Genomic DNA, 18,795 nt, shown 5'->3' on the forward strand with positions numbered 1-18,795 from the left:
TCACACGTCCTACTTACCTCTATCAGACGGTTCAGAGTTTGCAACATATTTTACAGGGGACGCATTTGCAGGACACTATGACATACCAACGCGGTTCGAGGCGGCGTCCCCGCCAATGATTATAACTTGATATTTTTGTAGTTTCCGTAACTAGATAAGGTTTTATTTATGTCAAATACTATGGTTAATTTATATAATTGAATCCACCTCATTTTTTATGTGAAATACTTAGGTTCATGCAAAAAAAATATCCAAATACTTATATATACTTAAATCCACATACTTATATATATTTAAATAATACAATAATCTCATCATAACTCAATGTAAATGCATCAAGTCCAAAACATAATCAATCACTATCAAGAGACACTGGTTCTTGTGTGGATGGATCACTATGGCACACAAATTCTTTGAATTGCTCAAGGCGATGTTGGTATCTAGTATACCACATTTTTGCGCTTTCGGTGGCATGCAAGGTCCACACAGTAGGAATAGGTGGCATGGGGTGATCCGGTACTAAGTGTACCTATAAAATAGCATTACACATGAGTTCAATAAATATGAAATAAATATCCACTAAGTGTACATATTAAGATAATTTAAATATCCAATAAAACAAACCATGTAGTTCAATGTGTACCTGTACGAAATGATCGTCATTGACAAAACCGATACCAATCTCACGAATCTCGGATCCCTCTAGTATATCTGGGTGTACGCTAAATGGTAGGCATGTTAAGCATAACGACCTAGATACATGGGTCACCACTACACCATAGCATGTCGCGATAACATATCCCATCTCCGGCATGTCCATCCAATAATCCTTTGGTGCAATAAGAGGTTCTTCAAAATACTCAATCGAATGCTTTAGCTCAGCAACTCGAGATCGACCAAATATGGACTCATATAGGATGGACAATGACCGTAACGAGTGGAATAAATCTATACGCACTTTCCGCCACGCATCTTCACCCAACCCCAATGCCAAAGCTACGACTCTATACCCACAATGACCGTCGGATTTCACATCAGTGGCACCGGTAATGAATGGCCTAATGCTAGCGTTGAATTGCTGTGTATACCGGTGGGTCGGAACAGATGGCGTGAGTGATGTCTTATATGCCTGTAGAAAAATATAAATAAATCCGATTATGCAATGAGTATTAGTAAAATAAAGTAAGATCATCCAAATGAATTATATACCTTCAATTTTGATACTCTTGCCTTTGGCATCTTCTTTGGTGAATTGGTGCCAACTGTACATATTGTAGGTGATGGTGAGTGGCTACCTTGACCCGAAAGTGCATACTCGAAGGCAGATGGCAAACGGCGGGTAGAATTTTCGGCTTTACTAGGGCGCCCTTTAGTCTTTACCTTCGCACGCGGTTCTTTTAGCACCGTTATCTCTGGATTCATAAGCTCTTCTATTTTCAAACTCATCATCCTCTTAGTGTCCTCATTCTGTCCTTCCATCCATATTGCTAGTCTATCAAGTGTTGACTGAACCGGTGGATTTGACACTATCACTTGTGGTTCGTGAAGCATATCCAACTTTCTCCAACGGGGATGCACTGAATCAAGTGGAATACGCATCTTACGTCGCCTATACGACAAAATCTCATGTGCACATGGCAAACAGTGTGTATGGCGAATCGTGCAATCACACGGTAATGTTCCAGTCGGATTTGAATCGGCCCTACAAAAAGAAAAGAATTATATTAGTCAGTAAGCATCACATTAATGAAGTGTTCATGGTAGTAATTATAGTTGAGTTAGTATCCAAATTACCGGCCAATCTCACAAGCAATTATAGTCAATGCCGTCATAGATACATAACCAATCAAATCTTTCAATTCCGGCTGTCTCATTTTGACTTGGACAAACGTTCGACTCTTCTCAAATGATGCCTTGATGTGTGTATGCTGCAATACTAACAATGAGTGTATATGTGCCCAAGAGGTATCAAAGGGAAGCTGGCTAGAGCCAAGTTCCCTTTTTAGCTTCGCGTGTGCACTTTCCGCCCTATTAATAGAGTCAAGTTAGTTTATATACAACACAATATAATAATTAACAAGTAATGCCAAATATGTGAAAGTGTTTACCTATTGGAAGTTGTATTACCAAAATGCATACATGTGTCTGTCCATACAGCCACAAACTTCTCCTTGAAAGGTATCAACCAAGTGTCCTTCAAATAGTCAATAACTCCAGGAACCCAACCGAACTTAGATTCAATCTGCTGTAAGTCTCTTAAATACACATCTTCTGACGTTGAATTTACCAAGGAATACCATGAACTATAAAACTTATCCCAATCATCCTTGGTTCCAAACTTTTTCTTGCAATTTGCCATCACATTTTTGCTAATGTGCCACCTACACAATAAATGTCTAGCAGTAGGAAAAACTGCAGAGATTGCATTCATGAGTGCTAGATCTCGGTCTGTGACAATCACACCAGGAAGACAATCATCGCTGAGTAACGACCTCAATCTAGTCAAAGCCCAAATGTAATTGTCTTCCTTCTCATAACTCATGTAAGCAAATGCAACTGAGAAAGTCATGTCCGTGGATGTGACCCCAACAATCTCAAAGAGTGGCAGACGGTACCTATTAGTCTTATACGTGCAATCCATGATCAATACATGTGGAAATGCACGTAAGAGATCAACACAACCAGGGTGGCTCCAAAACAAATCAGTCACAATATCATCACCACCAGAACATCTATGCCACTCAAAGTATTTGTGTTCAGATAACTTACTTAGCAAACACTGCATTTCAGTTTTTCCAGCCTTCTCTTTCACCCTATTGCGGTGTCTGACATTGTATATTGTTTTGATTGTTGTTGTATTCGAATAATCCCTTTCCTTCAAGATGGTCAGAATCTGCTTCGGTTTCACTAAACTCTTAGACATATCCACCAATAAAGAACTCTCTGTTTCAGATAATCTCCCCACAAATGAGTGTCCTTCACCAGTAACTAGAACTCTATGGTTATGCACTCCACATACCACACTTAGCATCCATTCATCCTCATTACCAGTTTGCACACCCTTTAATGAGAAGGGGCATCCACATCTTTTTGTAGTAGAGTCCCTACCATCCTTAGGACGTTTTACTATACAACTATCAGCATCATACTTGGATGGCCTATGGTGACCACTTCGTTCGCAACCAAGGAACACTCTAGCTTTCTTCTTCCCCACCCCTGCTGTATTAGACCTCATTATGACAATGACTATGTTGTTCGTCCTTCCTTGTGCACGTGCCCAGCTAACCAATGCATCCCTCGAATGAAATATCTACACATATGAAATTTACATTATTCACATTTCAACTACATTTGCAACATATATTTCCCAAATAACAAATTCATACCTCGTTTGTTGTGAATTCATTACTATAGTCACGTGAGTATTCGGTCAAAACCTTGGCCTCGACCTCGACCTCGACCTCGGGCCCAATGTAGTCCTCAACCTTGCTGTTCCGAGTAGAAGCACCACCATATTGCTCAGTCGGTTCATCATCCTACACATAAAACATGAAAATAATGTCAAAACAGTACGTTCGGTAGAAGGTTACCGAACTGAATGAATCTGTTCGGTAGAAGCTTACCGAACGAAATCATATTGTTCGGTAGTAATCTACCGAACCAATAACCTTAGTTCGACAGTTGACTACCGAACAATATCGATTTTTGTAAACAAAATACTTCATTCGACAGATGTCTTCCGAATATATGTACAATGTTCGGCAGGTGTCTGTCGAAATCTATAAGTTCATTCGGCAAACAGTCACCGAATGGATTTTTTAAAATTTTTTTGTAATTTTCATTCGGCAGCTAACTACCGAATATGTTAGTTATGTTCGGTAGTCATCTGTCGAACAATGCAGAAACGTTCGGTACTGGTTCGCCGAATGAACCGCGAACAGGAAATGAAAAAGACGAAAAAAAAACTCAAAAAATCACGATCATACCTCGTCGGAAGGCGAATACGGGACGAGTGAAGGCTCCATTCATGAAAATGAAGACTTATTTGGCAAAATGGGTAAACACTTTCAATGAGGAAAAATGAAAACTTAGGGTTTAATGGAGGAAAAATGAAGAGAAGAGGTTATGAGAGGAGGGGGTGTGCAATGAGAGTATTTTGGCTGAGGTTTAAGAGTTTGGGTGGGGTGTGTAAGAGTGTTGGGATGGGTGTGTAAGGAGAGTTTTTTTTTTTTCAAATAATAAAGGTTGTCCTTTTTGGTCTTTTCTCTTTGTGTCAATTAAGTAATTTCACAAATTGGGTTGTTAGGGGTGTGCAAAGAGAAAAATAGGGGTGTGCAAATAGCAGCTCCCTTTAGTTTATACTTTATGTTAGGATTGGGGGAGGATTCAAGAGGACTTGGATCCTCTCCTAATCTAGCTAATCTTCTAACGTTCCTAAACTTTTTATTATAAGATGGCATGTGTACATTTGAAGATCAAATGGTTCACATTGATTTAGAGCTATAACTTCAAATTAAATAATTAAAGAAATTAAAAAACGTGAGGAAAAAAAGTTCTGACTGTTTTTTTTTTTTTTTTTTTTTAATCTTTTGGAGATGTTTGTCTCCTCCAAAACTCTAGTCTACCATGGTTTTTCCTTTCTCTACAAGTTTATAGCTTGAGAGATAAAAAGCTGTTGACAAATAATATATCGATCGGTCCAGCACGGATTGAAATAGAAGCCGGTTCGACAGGAAGCTTTTGAAAACGCAGTGCACCCAGGTAAATAAGGAACGAGATGAATACAGAGGTTAAACGAGCATCCCAAACCCAAAAGGTGCCCCACATAGGTCTTCCCCGAAACCCCCCAGTAACTAAGGTAAACAACGTAAAAAAAGCACCAATTTCTGTACCGGTTCCGGAAGAGCAAAGAAAAAGGGGATGTTTGATTCTCTCCTTAATTTGAAATTTATATTTTGTATTTTGTACAATTTTTTTTTTTTTTTTTTTTCTGTTAATGTCTTGGTTGTTTGGTTGATCTTCCAATTATTTGGCCATTTCCTTGTTTGGCTTACAAAATGGTAACAATTAATCTGATAATCACACTATCAATCACTATATGATTGTCCAATGGCCGGCAGACAAAGTGAAATTAATATGATCACCATGACAGACAAGGCGCCTCTCTCTCCAAAAGAGCAATATATATAACAATAACTATAGAGAGAGAGAGAGAGAGAGAGAGAGAGAGAGAGAGAGCGAGCTAGAGAGCTTACAGATAGCAGAAAAACCTTGTTCTACCAAGAGTTGGTTCTAGGCAGGAGACTTACGGCACCATTAGAAAACAAGAAGTCGATCACTCAAATCACGTTTCTTTTTTTTTTTTTTAGGCTTTTTTACTCAAATACCACCTGGACTATAGGGGGTATGCTCCCGTACCACCTAAACTTTTTTTCTTGCCGATTTACCACCTAAAATTATTAATATGTGCAAATGTAGCACCTGCCATCCATATTTCTGTTAAATTATCAACTTTTTTCTCAAACTTCCTAATTTGCCCTTAAGTATAATTAAATATTACTTTTGTAAAATTCATTAAAAATAGCTCGGGTCTCGGAAAAAAATCACCAAAAAATCATACGGACTCGTCTCAGTGAGTACTAATTATCTAAGGGGTCAAAATATTATTTTTGACTTTCAAACTACTTTTGAAAAACAATTTCTTTAAATAAACTATCAAATCTCATAATAAATCTCAAATAAAATTTAAAAAATTTACAGGGTCTCACATCGGGGGTGAGGGTGGATTGGCTGAATTATTTTTTATTTTTTATTTTTTTTTTAGTTTAGAGTTTTATTTGGATTTTATTTTTATTTTTTTTTCCAGATATTCTATAACATAAATTGACAATAGTACCCTTTTAGTTAACAGAAAAATAGACATAAATGGATGACAGGTGCCACATTGGTACATATTGATAACTTCAGGTGGTAAATTGGCAAGAAAATAAATTTGGGTAGTACGGGAGCACACCCCCTATAGTCCAGGTGGTATTTGGGTAAAAAAGCCTTTTTTTTTAAAGCTAAATTCATGTTTTACAAATCAAATGAAATAAAGTCTTTAATCAAGATCTTAAAATGTACACATAGCATCTTATAATAAAAAATTTAGGAAGATTAGTAGATTAATTAGCTTAGGAGATGATTCAAATCCGATTCTCAAAATATTTTAAAGTATTTTTATCCGTTTTTGTTGGCTATTGGGGCTCTACTCATTTGCACAAGTGAGCTCATTTACAAGGGTATAAAGGAAAGAGTTGAATTGAAGAGGTGGGGAATGCTGTGGTGGTTAATTTTATCATCCACCTTCTCGTTACACCATTTTTGGTACTCTTCCTGACATGTATGGACTAATCGATGGCATCTCTCAGTGCTTTTGCTCGACAGTTGAGTATGTTTATTTCAGTCGCCATGCTGACAATCCTATCAAATTGTCCCTTTGGCCTGCCATCTTTGTTATATGTTTGGGTGCTTCAAGATTGAGTGAGAAGCGAAGGGTACACGTACCATAGATGAGACCATTGAACATACTTGCGAGTGTAAATAAGATATTAGTTAGGCAGAGGCTAGTGATTGAGTAAGAATGTTCACCCTAGCTACTTCATCCATATCTAATATCTCGTATACCATCACTTTCCTACGTATGTATAGTTCCTTGTACGGTTTAATAATTGTACTGAAATCACTTTACGGACTTTTTTTATAAATCGAGCTTTGTTCTTGCCAGTACGAGAAAAACTTTCATGAGACATATACACCTAATGTATCTATCTCGCTCATTACGTAAGAGAAATAAAAAAATGAAATTTGCCTAAAACACTATTTCTTTAATACAGTCTTCACCAAAAATGAAGTTATCTAAAAGCACGTACTTTCGTTAATGCAATTTATTAGTAAAATAGTTTATATTGCAATGAAATTAGTTGTCTATTAATCAATCCTAATCCTAATTCATTACTTCTCTCTCTCTCACCATTTGAGCTAACTCTAAAAATTTTAATTTCTTATATCTTAATTTGCAAAACCATAAATAATTATCAGCTGTGTCAAACTATGCTAGTGCATATGTATTGGTCATCGTGCTCTAATTAGTTAAGTAATTGTAGTTACAAAATAGAGAAAAACTTACCTATCCCCGTAAAAGGGACATGTGGCCAATATCCCACTTAGAGAGAGAGAGAGAGAGAGAGAGAGAGAGAGAGAGATAGTGTGTGTGTGTGTGTGTTGGGGTGGGGTGGCGGATACCCACCTGTCTCTATCATGAGAATATGTAAGTTCTTCTCTAGAAGATAAAACTATGATGTGAAATAATTAAGTATAAAAAAAAATTGCAGTTATAGTTTTGTTATAAGTGAGTGGTTGCTATAGTTTTGTTATAGTTTACCAATGTACTATATATATATATATTAGTGAAACACGATTATTATCTCGAATAATTTGAAGAAACATTTGAATATATAGTAAAAACTAATTTGCGCGTATAGCTGTTAAAAAAATACTAGTTTGCATTTCGCAACTAATTCTGTGGCCTTGATGGAGAACAAAAAACAAAAATTCTTTGCCTCTTTGGCCTTAAGTTTGCTCCAACTGGCCACACTGTCACATGCAATACAAATTGCATCACGTATTCACTGACGCATGCATTGATTTCCTGGCGTGAACGTGATGTAACATGCCAACGCCTAGAGAGGACAGGATACATGCAAAACAAAAGAAAACACTCCCTATTAATGTATTGCATCTCGAATCATCCAGATGACTTTGACAACCAAAGACCCACGTAGCACTCGCTATTCTTTTCATTACTTATAAATACCACATTTATATTAACCCAACCTCATCAAACCAAGCAAAAGCCAAAACAAGCCAAACCAATTATATGAGCCAAGCAAAAGCAACTTCATCATGGAAGTTATCGTGTTCTACACATCCCTCTCCCTTATCCTCTTCCTCTTCACTTTCAAGTTCCTACTCCAATCAAAACGACGCCGTTACACAAATCTCCCACCAAGCCCACTCTCCCTCCCAATCATCGGCCACCTCCACCTCCTAAAAACCCCAGTCCACCGCACCTTCCACCGCCTCTCTCAAAAACACGGCCCCATTTTCTCTCTCTGGCTTGGCTCGCGTCGCGTGGTTATAATCTCATCTTCCTCAGCAGTAGAAGAATGTTTCACCACCAACGACATCGTTTTGGCAAACCGCCCTCGCCTCCTCCATGGCAAGCATCTCGGCTACAACTACACCACCATGACATTGGCCCCTTATGGCGACCACTGGCGCAACCTCCGCCGCATTGGCGCCATTGAGATCTTCTCCTCCGGCCGGCTCAATAACTTCTCCGGCATCCGAAAGGACCAAGTCAGACACTTGCTCCGAAAACTCTCCAAAAACTCGCTTCAAGACATGACGAAAGTGGAGCTCAAGTCGATGTTTTCCGAGCTGACCTTCAACATCATAATGACGATGGTGGCGGGGAAGAGGTACTACGGCGATGACGTGGCGGTGGACAAGGATGACAAGGCCAGGCAGTTCAGGGAGATCATGTCGGAGGCGTTTCATTACAGCGGCATCGAGAACGCAGGGGATTTCTTGCCCATCTTGAATTGGATTGGGAGAGGTGGGTATGAGAAGAAGGTGATGAACTTGGCCAAGAGGATAGATGGGTTCTTGCAAGGTCTGATTGATGAGCATCGCAGTAAGAGTAAATCGGAGGGTGGAAATTCGTCCAACACCATGATCGACCATTTGCTTTCTCTGCAGGAGTCACAGCCAGAGTACTACACCGATCAAATTATCAAGGGGCTTATTATGGTTAGTACAAATTCTCTCTCTCTCTCTCTCTCTCTCTCTTAGCAAACTCTGCTTTTGCATTTGCCGCATGCATTTATTTATTTTTAATAAATAAATGATGGAAAATCTATATCTTAATAAGAAATGAATTAATTCTCCATAAAGAATGTCAAAAACTGTCCACATACATGCATTAATTTAAATAATTTTTCTACTTGGGTCCCACCATTTTCTTGGCCGAAGTGTATATTGTTATGCTAAATTTTTGTGATATTTTAGCATTTAGCACACGAGCAGAGTTGCAGTTGATTTTTTTTATCAAAAACTAATATTTTAGCTGTAGAATTTAGCATTTAGCATTTAGCAACCTCATTGTGCATTTTAGCAAACTCATTACCTCATTGTGATATTTTAACTAGAGTGCCTTAATTTCAAGGAACTAACAACAACAAAAACTTAATCAAAACTACACACAAATTTAACTTCTAAGTCACATTCTAGAAAGACAATCCTAACACAAGCCCAACTCATCCAAAATAAAAACTAAAATTAATATAAGTCCAACTCACTCAAAATTAAAAAATGAAAATAACACAAGCTTAATCTACCCAAAACAGCTCCAACAAGCGCCAAACTGAAACTGCGAACTTTAATTGCGTCAGAAAACTGAAACTGTAGTTTACGAACTACAACTGCATTAGAAAACTGAGACTGTAGTCTGCGAACTGAAGCTGCGACTGTTGACATATTTTCATTACACTTTGAACATTTATAAGTTTTATATACCAAAGATACTAAAACTAAAACTGCAACTGTTGACATATTTTCATTACACTTTGAACAAATATAAGTTTTATATACCAAAGATACTAAAACTAAAACTGCGACTGCGACTGCGACTGCTGACATATTTTCATATATTACACTTTATAAGAATTTGAGAGAAGAAAATTCAAAACGAACAAAACTAAAAAAAACTAAAACTAAAACTAAACTAAATAAGCTAAGTGACCTAAATGTTACAAATATTACTTTATTGTTATATTTTAACAATAGGTGTACTAAAGGTTACATAGGATGCTTATCACGCATCCTATGTTAATTTATCCTTTTAATTAACTATGTTGTCACTAATAATTGCACTTCAAATGTAATTACTCATATAAAGCCATGTGGCAATACATAAAATTATTTTTCTACCAATTTTCAGGTCTTGTTATTGGCGGGTACCGATACATCAGCAGTGACATTGGAATGGGCCATGTCCAATTTGCTCAACAATCCTCATGTGTTGAAAAAGGTTAGAGCCGAATTGGATACTAAACTTGGCCAAGAACGCTTAGTGGATGAACCTGAAATTTCCAAACTACCTTACCTCCAAAGCATCATCTCTGAGACTCTCAGATTGTACCCATCAGTACCGTTGCTACTCCCGCATTTCTCATCTGATGACTGCATTGTTGGGGGATTCGATGTTCCACGTGGCACGATGGTATTGGTCAATGCATGGGCCATACATAGAGACCCAAAGTTGTGGGATGAGCCCGAAAGCTTTAAGCCTGAGAGGTTCGAAAGTGGTGTGGATGAGTCACACAAGCTCATGCCATTTGGGCTGGGAAGAAGGGCTTGTCCTGGAGCGGGCTTGGCCCAACGTGTGGTGGGCTTGACTCTTGGGTCATTGATTCAATGCTTTGAGTGGGAGAGAGTTAGTGAGAAGGAGATTGATATGACTGAAGGTAAAGGAATTACCATGCCTAAATTTGTGCCATTGGAAGCCATGTGTAAAGCACGCCCAATTGTCAACAAGGTTCTCTATTGAATTATGGGTAATAGTTTAAAATTGTGTCAACAAATTAAGTAGGTTAATTGCAAGACATAATTGGAGTATTGTAATTTAGGACAGATACATCAAGTCTATTGCAATAATTTTTTTTTTTTTTTAACTAGCTATTATGTATTATATTATAGTAATTGTATTTCTATCTTTTTTCTTTTTCCATATCAATCATTTTTATCTTTGTATGTATAAGTTTTGTTGAGAAAATAAGAGAGGTCAATAATTGATTTGATAGCTGCCTTTCACAAAATCAGTGGGCACTGGTAGGGACAAATTAATCTTTTTCTTTTGGATTTTGACAAATTAATCTTTTTTTTTTTTTTTTGGATTTTGACTAATTCGTCTAAAAAAATGAACTTTCTTGCAATATATGTTGCAATATTAACAAAGAGAAATTAAGAGAGTTTTGGGACATTAAAATTTAAGATCCACACTTCTCTTTATTGGTAATATATGTCACATCATAAATTTCTGTTACCATTGATGTTTTTCTCCTTAAACAAACAAAGTTTGTAAATAATACAATATGTGTAAGCGTCTGGCCTAACAACTTGCACTACAAGAAAAAACGGTTTGGGAGAGGAACAAAATTCATCGCCCAAAGTAGAGTTTTGTCGCCCAAACGTTTGGGCGACGAAATGCGTTCGTAGAGCGTTTGGACGCCCGAAAGGTGACGCCCAAGAGTTTGGGCGACGAACCCGTAAATTTCGTCGCCCAAAGACACCTAGGGCAACAGATTTTTTTCGTCTCCTAAAACATAAAATTCGTCGCCCAAAGATGTCTTGGGCGACGAATAAAGATCTCCGTCGCCCAAAGCATGTTTGGGCGACGAAATTGTCCGTCGCCTAAACAAGATTTGGGAGAGGAATAACTAATTTCCTCGCCGGAACGTGCTTTGGGCGACGAATATCCTTATTCCTCGCCCTATATTCGTCGCCCAAAGAAGGTTTAAGCGACGGAAAATTTCATAGCCCAAACAGTCTTTGGGCGAGGAATAAGGGTGTTCGTCGCCCAAAGTATATTTAGGCGACGAAATTGGCCGTCGCCCAACCATATTTTGGGCGAGGAACAAGGAGATTCGTCGCCTAAATATATTTTATTTAAAAAATTTTTTATTTATTTAAATTATATATATGAATTTAATATTTAAAAGAAAAATCTTTATTCAAAAACTATATAAAACAAAATTAATAAATTTATATATCCAAAATATCCATACAAAGTAGAAACAATTTAATTAATACTGTATGCAAATATAATTAATACATACATACAAATAGCTAATGGCCCCCTAGGTCAGTAGCATCATCGACACCGGTGGAGGAGTCTGGCATGCACTGGTCAATGTTGGGCGGCAGCACAAACCCAGGTACAATCCTGGCCAACTGGCCAAACATCTGCTGCACCTTACTCGTCTGCTCCGCATATGCCGCTCTCGATTCTTCTAGCTGACCCTTCAACAGCTGCACTTCAGTGGTCAGGTTGACTAATTCTGCAGATGGCTGAGGTGAAGACCCGGCGCTGAGATCACGAACCCTACCCGCTCCCATTCCGCGTATCTCCCTACCACGCCTAACACCCAGTGTCTCCGTCATAATACGAAGACCGGCATCGCGATCGGCGACTGAGATCGACTCCAACGGAGTGTCTGGAGGGTACTGGCTGGCCACCTCCTCCAAATAACTCGCCTTCTTGGCGAGCATCTTAGCCTTCAAAATATTATACACAAGTTAGGAATTAGGAAATCAAATACAAATATTTAAAATTGTGAAATAAAACTAAAATATAAAAAACTAACGTGCTTCGCCTTGCCCTTGTCGTTGCCGGGTCGGGTATAAACATCCCCGTAGTTGTCGACCTTCGAAAATTGCAAACCAGCCTGAAAAAGAATGTAATGTTGACAAAAACTCAAACAATACTAAGGTATATATATATATATATATATTAAATTAAATAATAGCGCACCTGACGATACAACTTCACCCGGTATGAGAAGGGCATGGAACCACCATGATGATCAATCCTTGCGGGCGCTTTCTGGTTCTGAAGATTGGCATTCGACTTCCTCTATTAAATATTAAGCAAATTGTAAATGCACATATTAGTGAAAATTGCAGTGATAGTTTTGCAATAAGTGAGTGGTTGCTATAGTTTTGTTATAGTTTTCACTACATAGTCAAAATGGTCCCAACGTTCAATCCAAAAAGCAACAACAAATAGACTTTGTCTGTATAAGTGGGCAAGTAGGTGTATATATGAAAGCATGGCAACGTTATATAAATAAGAATTTTTAGAGGGGAGAAGGTGATTAATGTATTGCATACAAATCTTAGAGTAAATGATCCTAATCATCCAGATGACTTTGACAACCCAAAGACCGGCCCAGGTAACACTCAGGCTATTCTTTTCATTACTTATAAATACCACATTTATATCAACCCAACCTCATGAAAATGCTATTTTAGCATTTAGCACACAAGCACCATTGTAGTTGATTTTTTTTTTATCAAAAACTGTTATTTTAGCTATAGCATTTAGCATTTAGCATTTAGCAACCTCATTACCTCATTGTGATATTTTAACTATGTTGTCACTAATAATTGCACTTCAAATGTAATTACTCATATAAAGCCATGTAGCAGTACATAAATTTGTTTTTCTACCAATTTTCAGGTCTAGTTATTGGCAGGTACGGATACATCAGCAGTGACATTGGAATGGGCCATGTTCAATTTGCTCAACAATCCTCATGTGCTGAAAAAGGTTCGAGCCAAATTGGATGCTGAACTTGGCCAAGAACGCTTAGTGGATGAACTTGAAATGTTCAAACTACCTTACCTCCAAAGCATCATCTCTGAGACTCTCATATTGTACCCACCAGCATCGTTGCTAGCCCCACATTACTCATTTGATGATTGCACTGTTGGGGGATTCAACGTTCCACGTGACACGATGGTATTGATCAATGCATGGGCCATACACAGAGACCCAAAGTTGTGGGATGAGCCCGAAAACTTCAAGCCCGAGAGGTTCAAAAGCAGTACGGATGAGTCACACAAGCTCATGCCGTTTGGGCTGGGAAGAAGGGCCTGTCCTGGAGTGGGCCTGGCCCAATGTGTGGTGGGCTTGACTCTTGGGTCATTGATTCAATGCTTTGAGTGGGAGAGAGTTAGTGAGAAGGAGATTGATATGACTGAAGGTAAAGGATTTACCATGCCTAAATCTGTGCCATTGGAAGCCATGTGTAAAGCATGCTCAATTGTCAACAAGGTTCTCTATTGAATTATGGGTGATAGTTTAAAATTGTGTCAACAAATTAAGTAGGTTAATTCAAGACAAAATTAGAGCAGTGTAATTTAGGACAGATACATCAAGTCTATTGCAATAATTTTATTTTTTTTAACGAGCTATTATGTATTATATTATAGTAATTGTATTCATGTAACTTTTTGGGTCTTCAATCATCTCTATCTTTTTTCTTTTTCCATATCAATCATTTCTATATATCTTTGTATGTGTAACTTTTGTTGGGAAAATAAGAGATGACAATAATTGATTTGATAGCTACCTTTCACAAAATTAGTGGGCATTGGTAGGGACAAAATCATCCTTTTCTTTTGGACTTTGACAGATAAATCTGTTTTTTTTTTTTTTTGGATTTTGACTAATTTGTCTATAAATAATAACTTTCTTGCAATATATGTACGTTGCAATATTAACAAAGAGAAATTAAGAGAGTTTTGGGACATTGAAATTTAGGATCAACACTCCTCTTTATTGGTAATGTCACATCATCAATTTCTGTTACCGTTGAAGTTTTTCTTCTTAAACAAACAAAGTTTGTAAATAATACAATATGTGTCTTTGTCTTGCAAATATCTTTTTAATGAGTCATACAGTACTAGCTAGTATTTTTAGAATTGATTGCTTAATAAACAAAAATACAATAATACCATTTTATATATGGTTGAAAGGCTTAGCAAACAAAAATTCAAACCACAACACTTTACATCTAGGCCTTGATCGACAGTGGCAACATTACCACCGGGTGGGCCTCTATCGTCCTTTGACCATATCCCATGGATATAAGGGACATATATGTGTCAAAATATTGTCAAAATATTGTCAAAAGAGAAATGGACTTTTGGAGTGAAATGGGGTTGAACCCTAATTATTTTCATTTAATTAAGTATTCATAAGAGATAAGGGAGTTAAGTGACTATTAACTGCTGGACATGTATCAAAAAATCAGCTAAAGAACAGAGAGGGAATAACCAAAATGAGGCTGAAAGGTCTATGAACTCCCCATCATGTGTCGATTGAGTATTCTAGCTCCATGTAATCACATGGAACTAATTGCAAATATATATGTATTGACTTAGCTCAAACCAACATGAAATGGGCACCCACAATTTAGTTTATACTTTATGTTAGGATTGGGGGAGGATTCAAGAGGACTTGGATCCTCTCCTAATCTAGCTAATTAATCTTCTAACGTCCCTAAACTTTTTATTATAAGATGGCATGTGTAGATTTGAAGATCAAATGGTTCACATTGATTTAGGGCTATAGCTCCAAATTAAATAATTAAAGAAAATAAAAAACGTAAGGAAAAAAAGATCTGACAGTTTTTTTTTCTCTTTTGGAGATGTTCGTCTCCTCCAAAACTCTTGTCTGCCATGGTTTTTCCTTTCTCTACAAGTTTATAGCTTGAGAGATAAAAAGCTGTTGATAAATAATATATGATTCTTAGTAATTCTCTCCTTAATTTGAAATTTATATTTTGTATTTTGTACAATTTTTTTTTTTCTGTTAATGTCTTGGTTGTTTGGTTGATCTTCCAATTCTTTGGCCATTTCCTTGTTTGGTTTACAAAATGGTAACAATTAATCTGATAATCACACTATCAATCACTATATGATCTTCCAATGGCAGACAAACTGAAATTAATATGATCACCATGACAGACAAGGTGCCTCTCTCTCCAAAAGAGCAATATATATAACAATAACTAGAGAGAGAGAGAGAGAGAGAGAGAGAGAGAGAGAGAGAGAGAGAGAGAGAGAGAGAGAGAACTAGAGAGCTTACAGATAGCAGAAAAACCTTGTTCTACTAAGAGTTGGTTCTAGGCAGGAGACTTATGGCACCATTAGAAAACAAGAAGTTGATCACTGAACTCACGTTTCTTTTCTTTACGGCACCTTTAGAAAACAAGAAGTCGATCACTCAAATCACGTTTCATTTTTTTTAGGCTTTTTTACTCAAATACCACCTGGACTATAGGGGGTGTGCTCTCGTACTACCCAAACTTTTTTTTCTTGCCGATTTACCACCTAAAGTTATTAATATGTTCCAATATAGCACCATGCCATCCATATTTCTATTAAATCATCAACTTTTTTCTCAAACTTCCTAATTTGCCCTTAAGTATAATTAAATATTACTTTTGTAAAATTCGTTAAAGAGTTGGTTTTAGGCAGGAGACTTATGACACCATTAGAAAACAAGAAGTCGATCACTAAACTCACGTTTCTTTTTTTTTACGGCACCTTTAGAAAACAAGAAGTTGATCACTTAAATCACGTTTCTTTTTTTTAGGCTTTTTTACTCAAATACCACATGAACTATAGGGGGTGTGCTTTCGTACCAGCCAAACTTTTTTTCTTGCCGATTTACCACTTAAAGTTATTAATATGTGCCAATATGGCACCATGCCATCCATATTTCTGTTAAATCATCAACTTGTTTCTCAAACTTCCTAATTTGCCCTTAAGTATAATTACATATTATTTTTGTAAAATTCGTTAAAAATAGCTTGGGTCTCGGAAAAAATCAACAAAAAATCATACGGACTCGTCTCAGTGAGTACTATTTATCTAAGGGGTCAAAATATTATTGTTGACTTTCAAACTACTTTTGAAAAACAATTTCTTTAAATAAACTATCAAATCTCATAATACATCTCAAGTAAAATTTAAAAAATTTACAAGGTCTCACATCGGGGGTGAGGGTGCATGGATTGGCTGAATTTTTTTATTTTTTTTTTCAAGTTTAGAGTTTTATTTGGATTTTAGTTTTATTTTTTTTTTTTCAGATATTCTATAACATGAATTGACAATAGTACCCTTTTAGTTAACAGAAAAATTGACATAAATGGATGGTAGGTGCCACATTGGCACATATTAATAACTTCAGGTGATAAATTGGCAAGAAAAAAAAATTTGGGTGGTACGGGAGCACATCCCTTATAATCCAAATGGTATTTGGGTAAAAAAGCCTTTTTTTTAAAGCTAAATTCATGTTTTACAAATCAAATGAAAGATAAAGTCTTTAACCATTATAAGATCTTAAAATGTACACATAGCATCTTATAATAAAACTTTAGGAAGATTAGTAGATTAATTAGCTTAGGAGAGGATTCAAGTCCGATTCTCAAAATATTTTAAAGTATTTTTATCCGTCGTTGTTGGCTATTGGGGCTCTACTCATTTGTACAAGTGAGCTCATTTACAAGGGTATAAGGGAAAGAGTGGAATTGAAGAGGTGGGGAATGCTGTGGTGGTTTTATCATCCACCTCCTCGTTACAAAATTTTTGGTACTCTGCCTGACATGTATGGACTAATCGGTGGCATCTCTCAATGCTTTAATTTGCTTGACAGTTGAGTATGTTTATTTCAGTCGCAATGCTGACAATCCTATCAAATTGTCCCTTTGGCTTGCCATCTTTCTTATATGTTTGGGTGCTTCAAGATTGAGTGAGAAGCGAAAGGTACACGTACCATAGATGAGACCATTGAACATACTTGCGAGTGTAAATAAGATATTAGTTAGGCAGAGGCTAGTGATCGAGTAAGAATGTTTACCCTAGCTAGCTACTTCATCTATATCTAATATCTTGTATACCATCACTTTCCTAAGTATGTATAGATCCTTGTACGGTTTAATAATTGTACTTAAATCACTTTACGGACTTTTTTTATAAATCGAGCTTTGTTCTTGCCGGTACGAGAAAAACTTTCATGAGACACATACATGCACTTAATGTATCTATCTCGCACATTACATAAGAAAAATAAAAAAATGAAATTTGCCTAAAACACTCACTACTAGGAAATACCCCATTAGATATCACTAAAAATATATCAGTTTTTAAAAAATTGATATTGTCAAAGTTTTTTATATCAGTTGGATTTTTAGTTTTCTAAAAATGATGTCTAAATACATTTATATATCGCCAAGTTTTCAAATTCGATATCTAAATTTTTGGGTAGAAATTAAAATTCTATAATAACCGATATCTAAACCATTAACTGATATTAATTGTTTCACCTAAAAATCAAATATACAAATTTTTGCTACAACTTAAATGTTTTGACTTAAGTTAGACCCGACACTCCCCCCTCTCAAACACAATTAGCACAGAAACAGACACTCCTCTCACACTCCTCTCACCCCGAGCTCTCTCTCTCTCTCTCTCTCTCTCTCTCTCTCTCTCTCTCTCTCTCTCTCACACCCACGCCCTCATCGTCGCGTCGCCGTTCTCACAGTCCGGCCTTGTCATCGTCGCGTAGTTGACCTTAGCCATATCGTCGGCCCTCAAGAGCTTTCTCTGCCTCACTCATCGTCCTGGGTTGCAGCCAAAAGGTAAGATTAGTCATCGTCCTAAGTTCTCTCTTTTTCTTTGTCCTCGATCTTCTCTCTATCTCATCCTGGGTTCTCTCTTTCTCTCTGTCCTCTTCTCTCTTTACTGAAATTAGGGTTTCAAAATTGGGCTTTTCTATTGTTTAGGTTTTTCTTCAAATTATGGATTTCTTAGCTAGGTTCGTACGCTTCATGAAATTAGGGATCTGGTGCATTTGTTTCTTCAAATTAGCGTTAATTTTTTGTGGGCTTAATGCTTCATTTGCTTCTTTTAATTAGAGGGTTATTCTGTGGTTTTCTTGGCATGATTGATTTTGTGAATTAACTTAGGAATTTTGGGTTTTTATTTGTGCTGATTCTGGCTTTTGGTTTCAGCACCACAGGAGCTTTGGTAGGTATACAATTTCTTTCGACTTGGGAGCTTGTGAGCCTGAGCGAGCTGCAGTGAGTGTATTGTGATAACGAGCTATATAAGGTTTGCCTT

At 37.0% G+C, this 18,795-nt stretch overlaps 2 protein-coding genes and 1 pseudogene across 2 annotated transcripts; 2 read left to right on the forward strand and 1 right to left on the reverse strand.

Annotated features, from left to right (window-relative positions):
• Nucleotides 1-352: 352 nt before the first annotated feature.
• Nucleotides 353-4,025, reverse strand: LOC147292834 (PKS-NRPS hybrid synthetase cheA-like). The gene is made up of 7 exons (XM_086230937.1): nt 3,987-4,025; nt 3,387-3,536; nt 2,109-3,310; nt 1,795-2,028; nt 1,210-1,702; nt 644-1,129; nt 353-529 (listed from the first exon to the last, which is right to left on the reverse strand). The coding sequence occupies exons 1-7, from the start codon at nt 4,023-4,025 to the stop codon at nt 353-355; spliced, it is 2,781 nt and encodes a 926-aa protein (XP_086087063.1).
• Nucleotides 4,026-7,863: 3,838 nt separating this feature from the next.
• Nucleotides 7,864-10,901, forward strand: LOC147292835 (cytochrome P450 81Q32-like). The gene is made up of 2 exons (XM_086231386.1): nt 7,864-8,853; nt 10,043-10,901. The coding sequence occupies exons 1-2, from the start codon at nt 7,945-7,947 to the stop codon at nt 10,649-10,651; spliced, it is 1,518 nt and encodes a 505-aa protein (XP_086087512.1). The 5' UTR covers nt 7,864-7,944; the 3' UTR covers nt 10,652-10,901.
• Nucleotides 10,902-13,025: 2,124 nt separating this feature from the next.
• LOC147292836 (isoflavone 3'-hydroxylase pseudogene) lies at nt 13,026-13,951 on the forward strand (annotated as a pseudogene).
• The last annotated feature ends 4,844 nt before the right edge of the window (nt 13,952-18,795 follow it).

This window comes from Dryas octopetala, chromosome 2 (assembly GCF_963921425.1).
Source record: "Dryas octopetala chromosome 2, drDryOcto1.1, whole genome shotgun sequence".
NCBI lineage: Eukaryota > Viridiplantae > Streptophyta > Magnoliopsida > Rosales > Rosaceae > Dryas > Dryas octopetala.

Excerpts from the sequence above, each read along its gene's own strand:
- LOC147292834 (XM_086230937.1), bottom strand. The coding sequence starts at position 4,025 with ATGGAGCCTTCACTCGTCCCGTATTCGCCTTCCGACGAG. Across the intron at positions 3,537-3,986 it reads CGTATTCGCCTTCCGACGAG|GATGATGAACCGACTGAGCA; the intron begins GTATGATCGTGA and ends TTTTATGTGTAG. Across the intron at positions 1,703-1,794 it reads ATTGCTTGTGAGATTGGCCG|GGCCGATTCAAATCCGACTG; the intron begins GTAATTTGGATA and ends TTCTTTTTGTAG.
- LOC147292835 (XM_086231386.1), top strand. The coding sequence starts at position 7,945 with ATGGAAGTTATCGTGTTCTACACATCCCTCTCCCTTATCCTCTTCCTC. Across the intron at positions 8,854-10,042 it reads TTATCAAGGGGCTTATTATG|GTCTTGTTATTGGCGGGTAC; the intron begins GTTAGTACAAAT and ends ACCAATTTTCAG.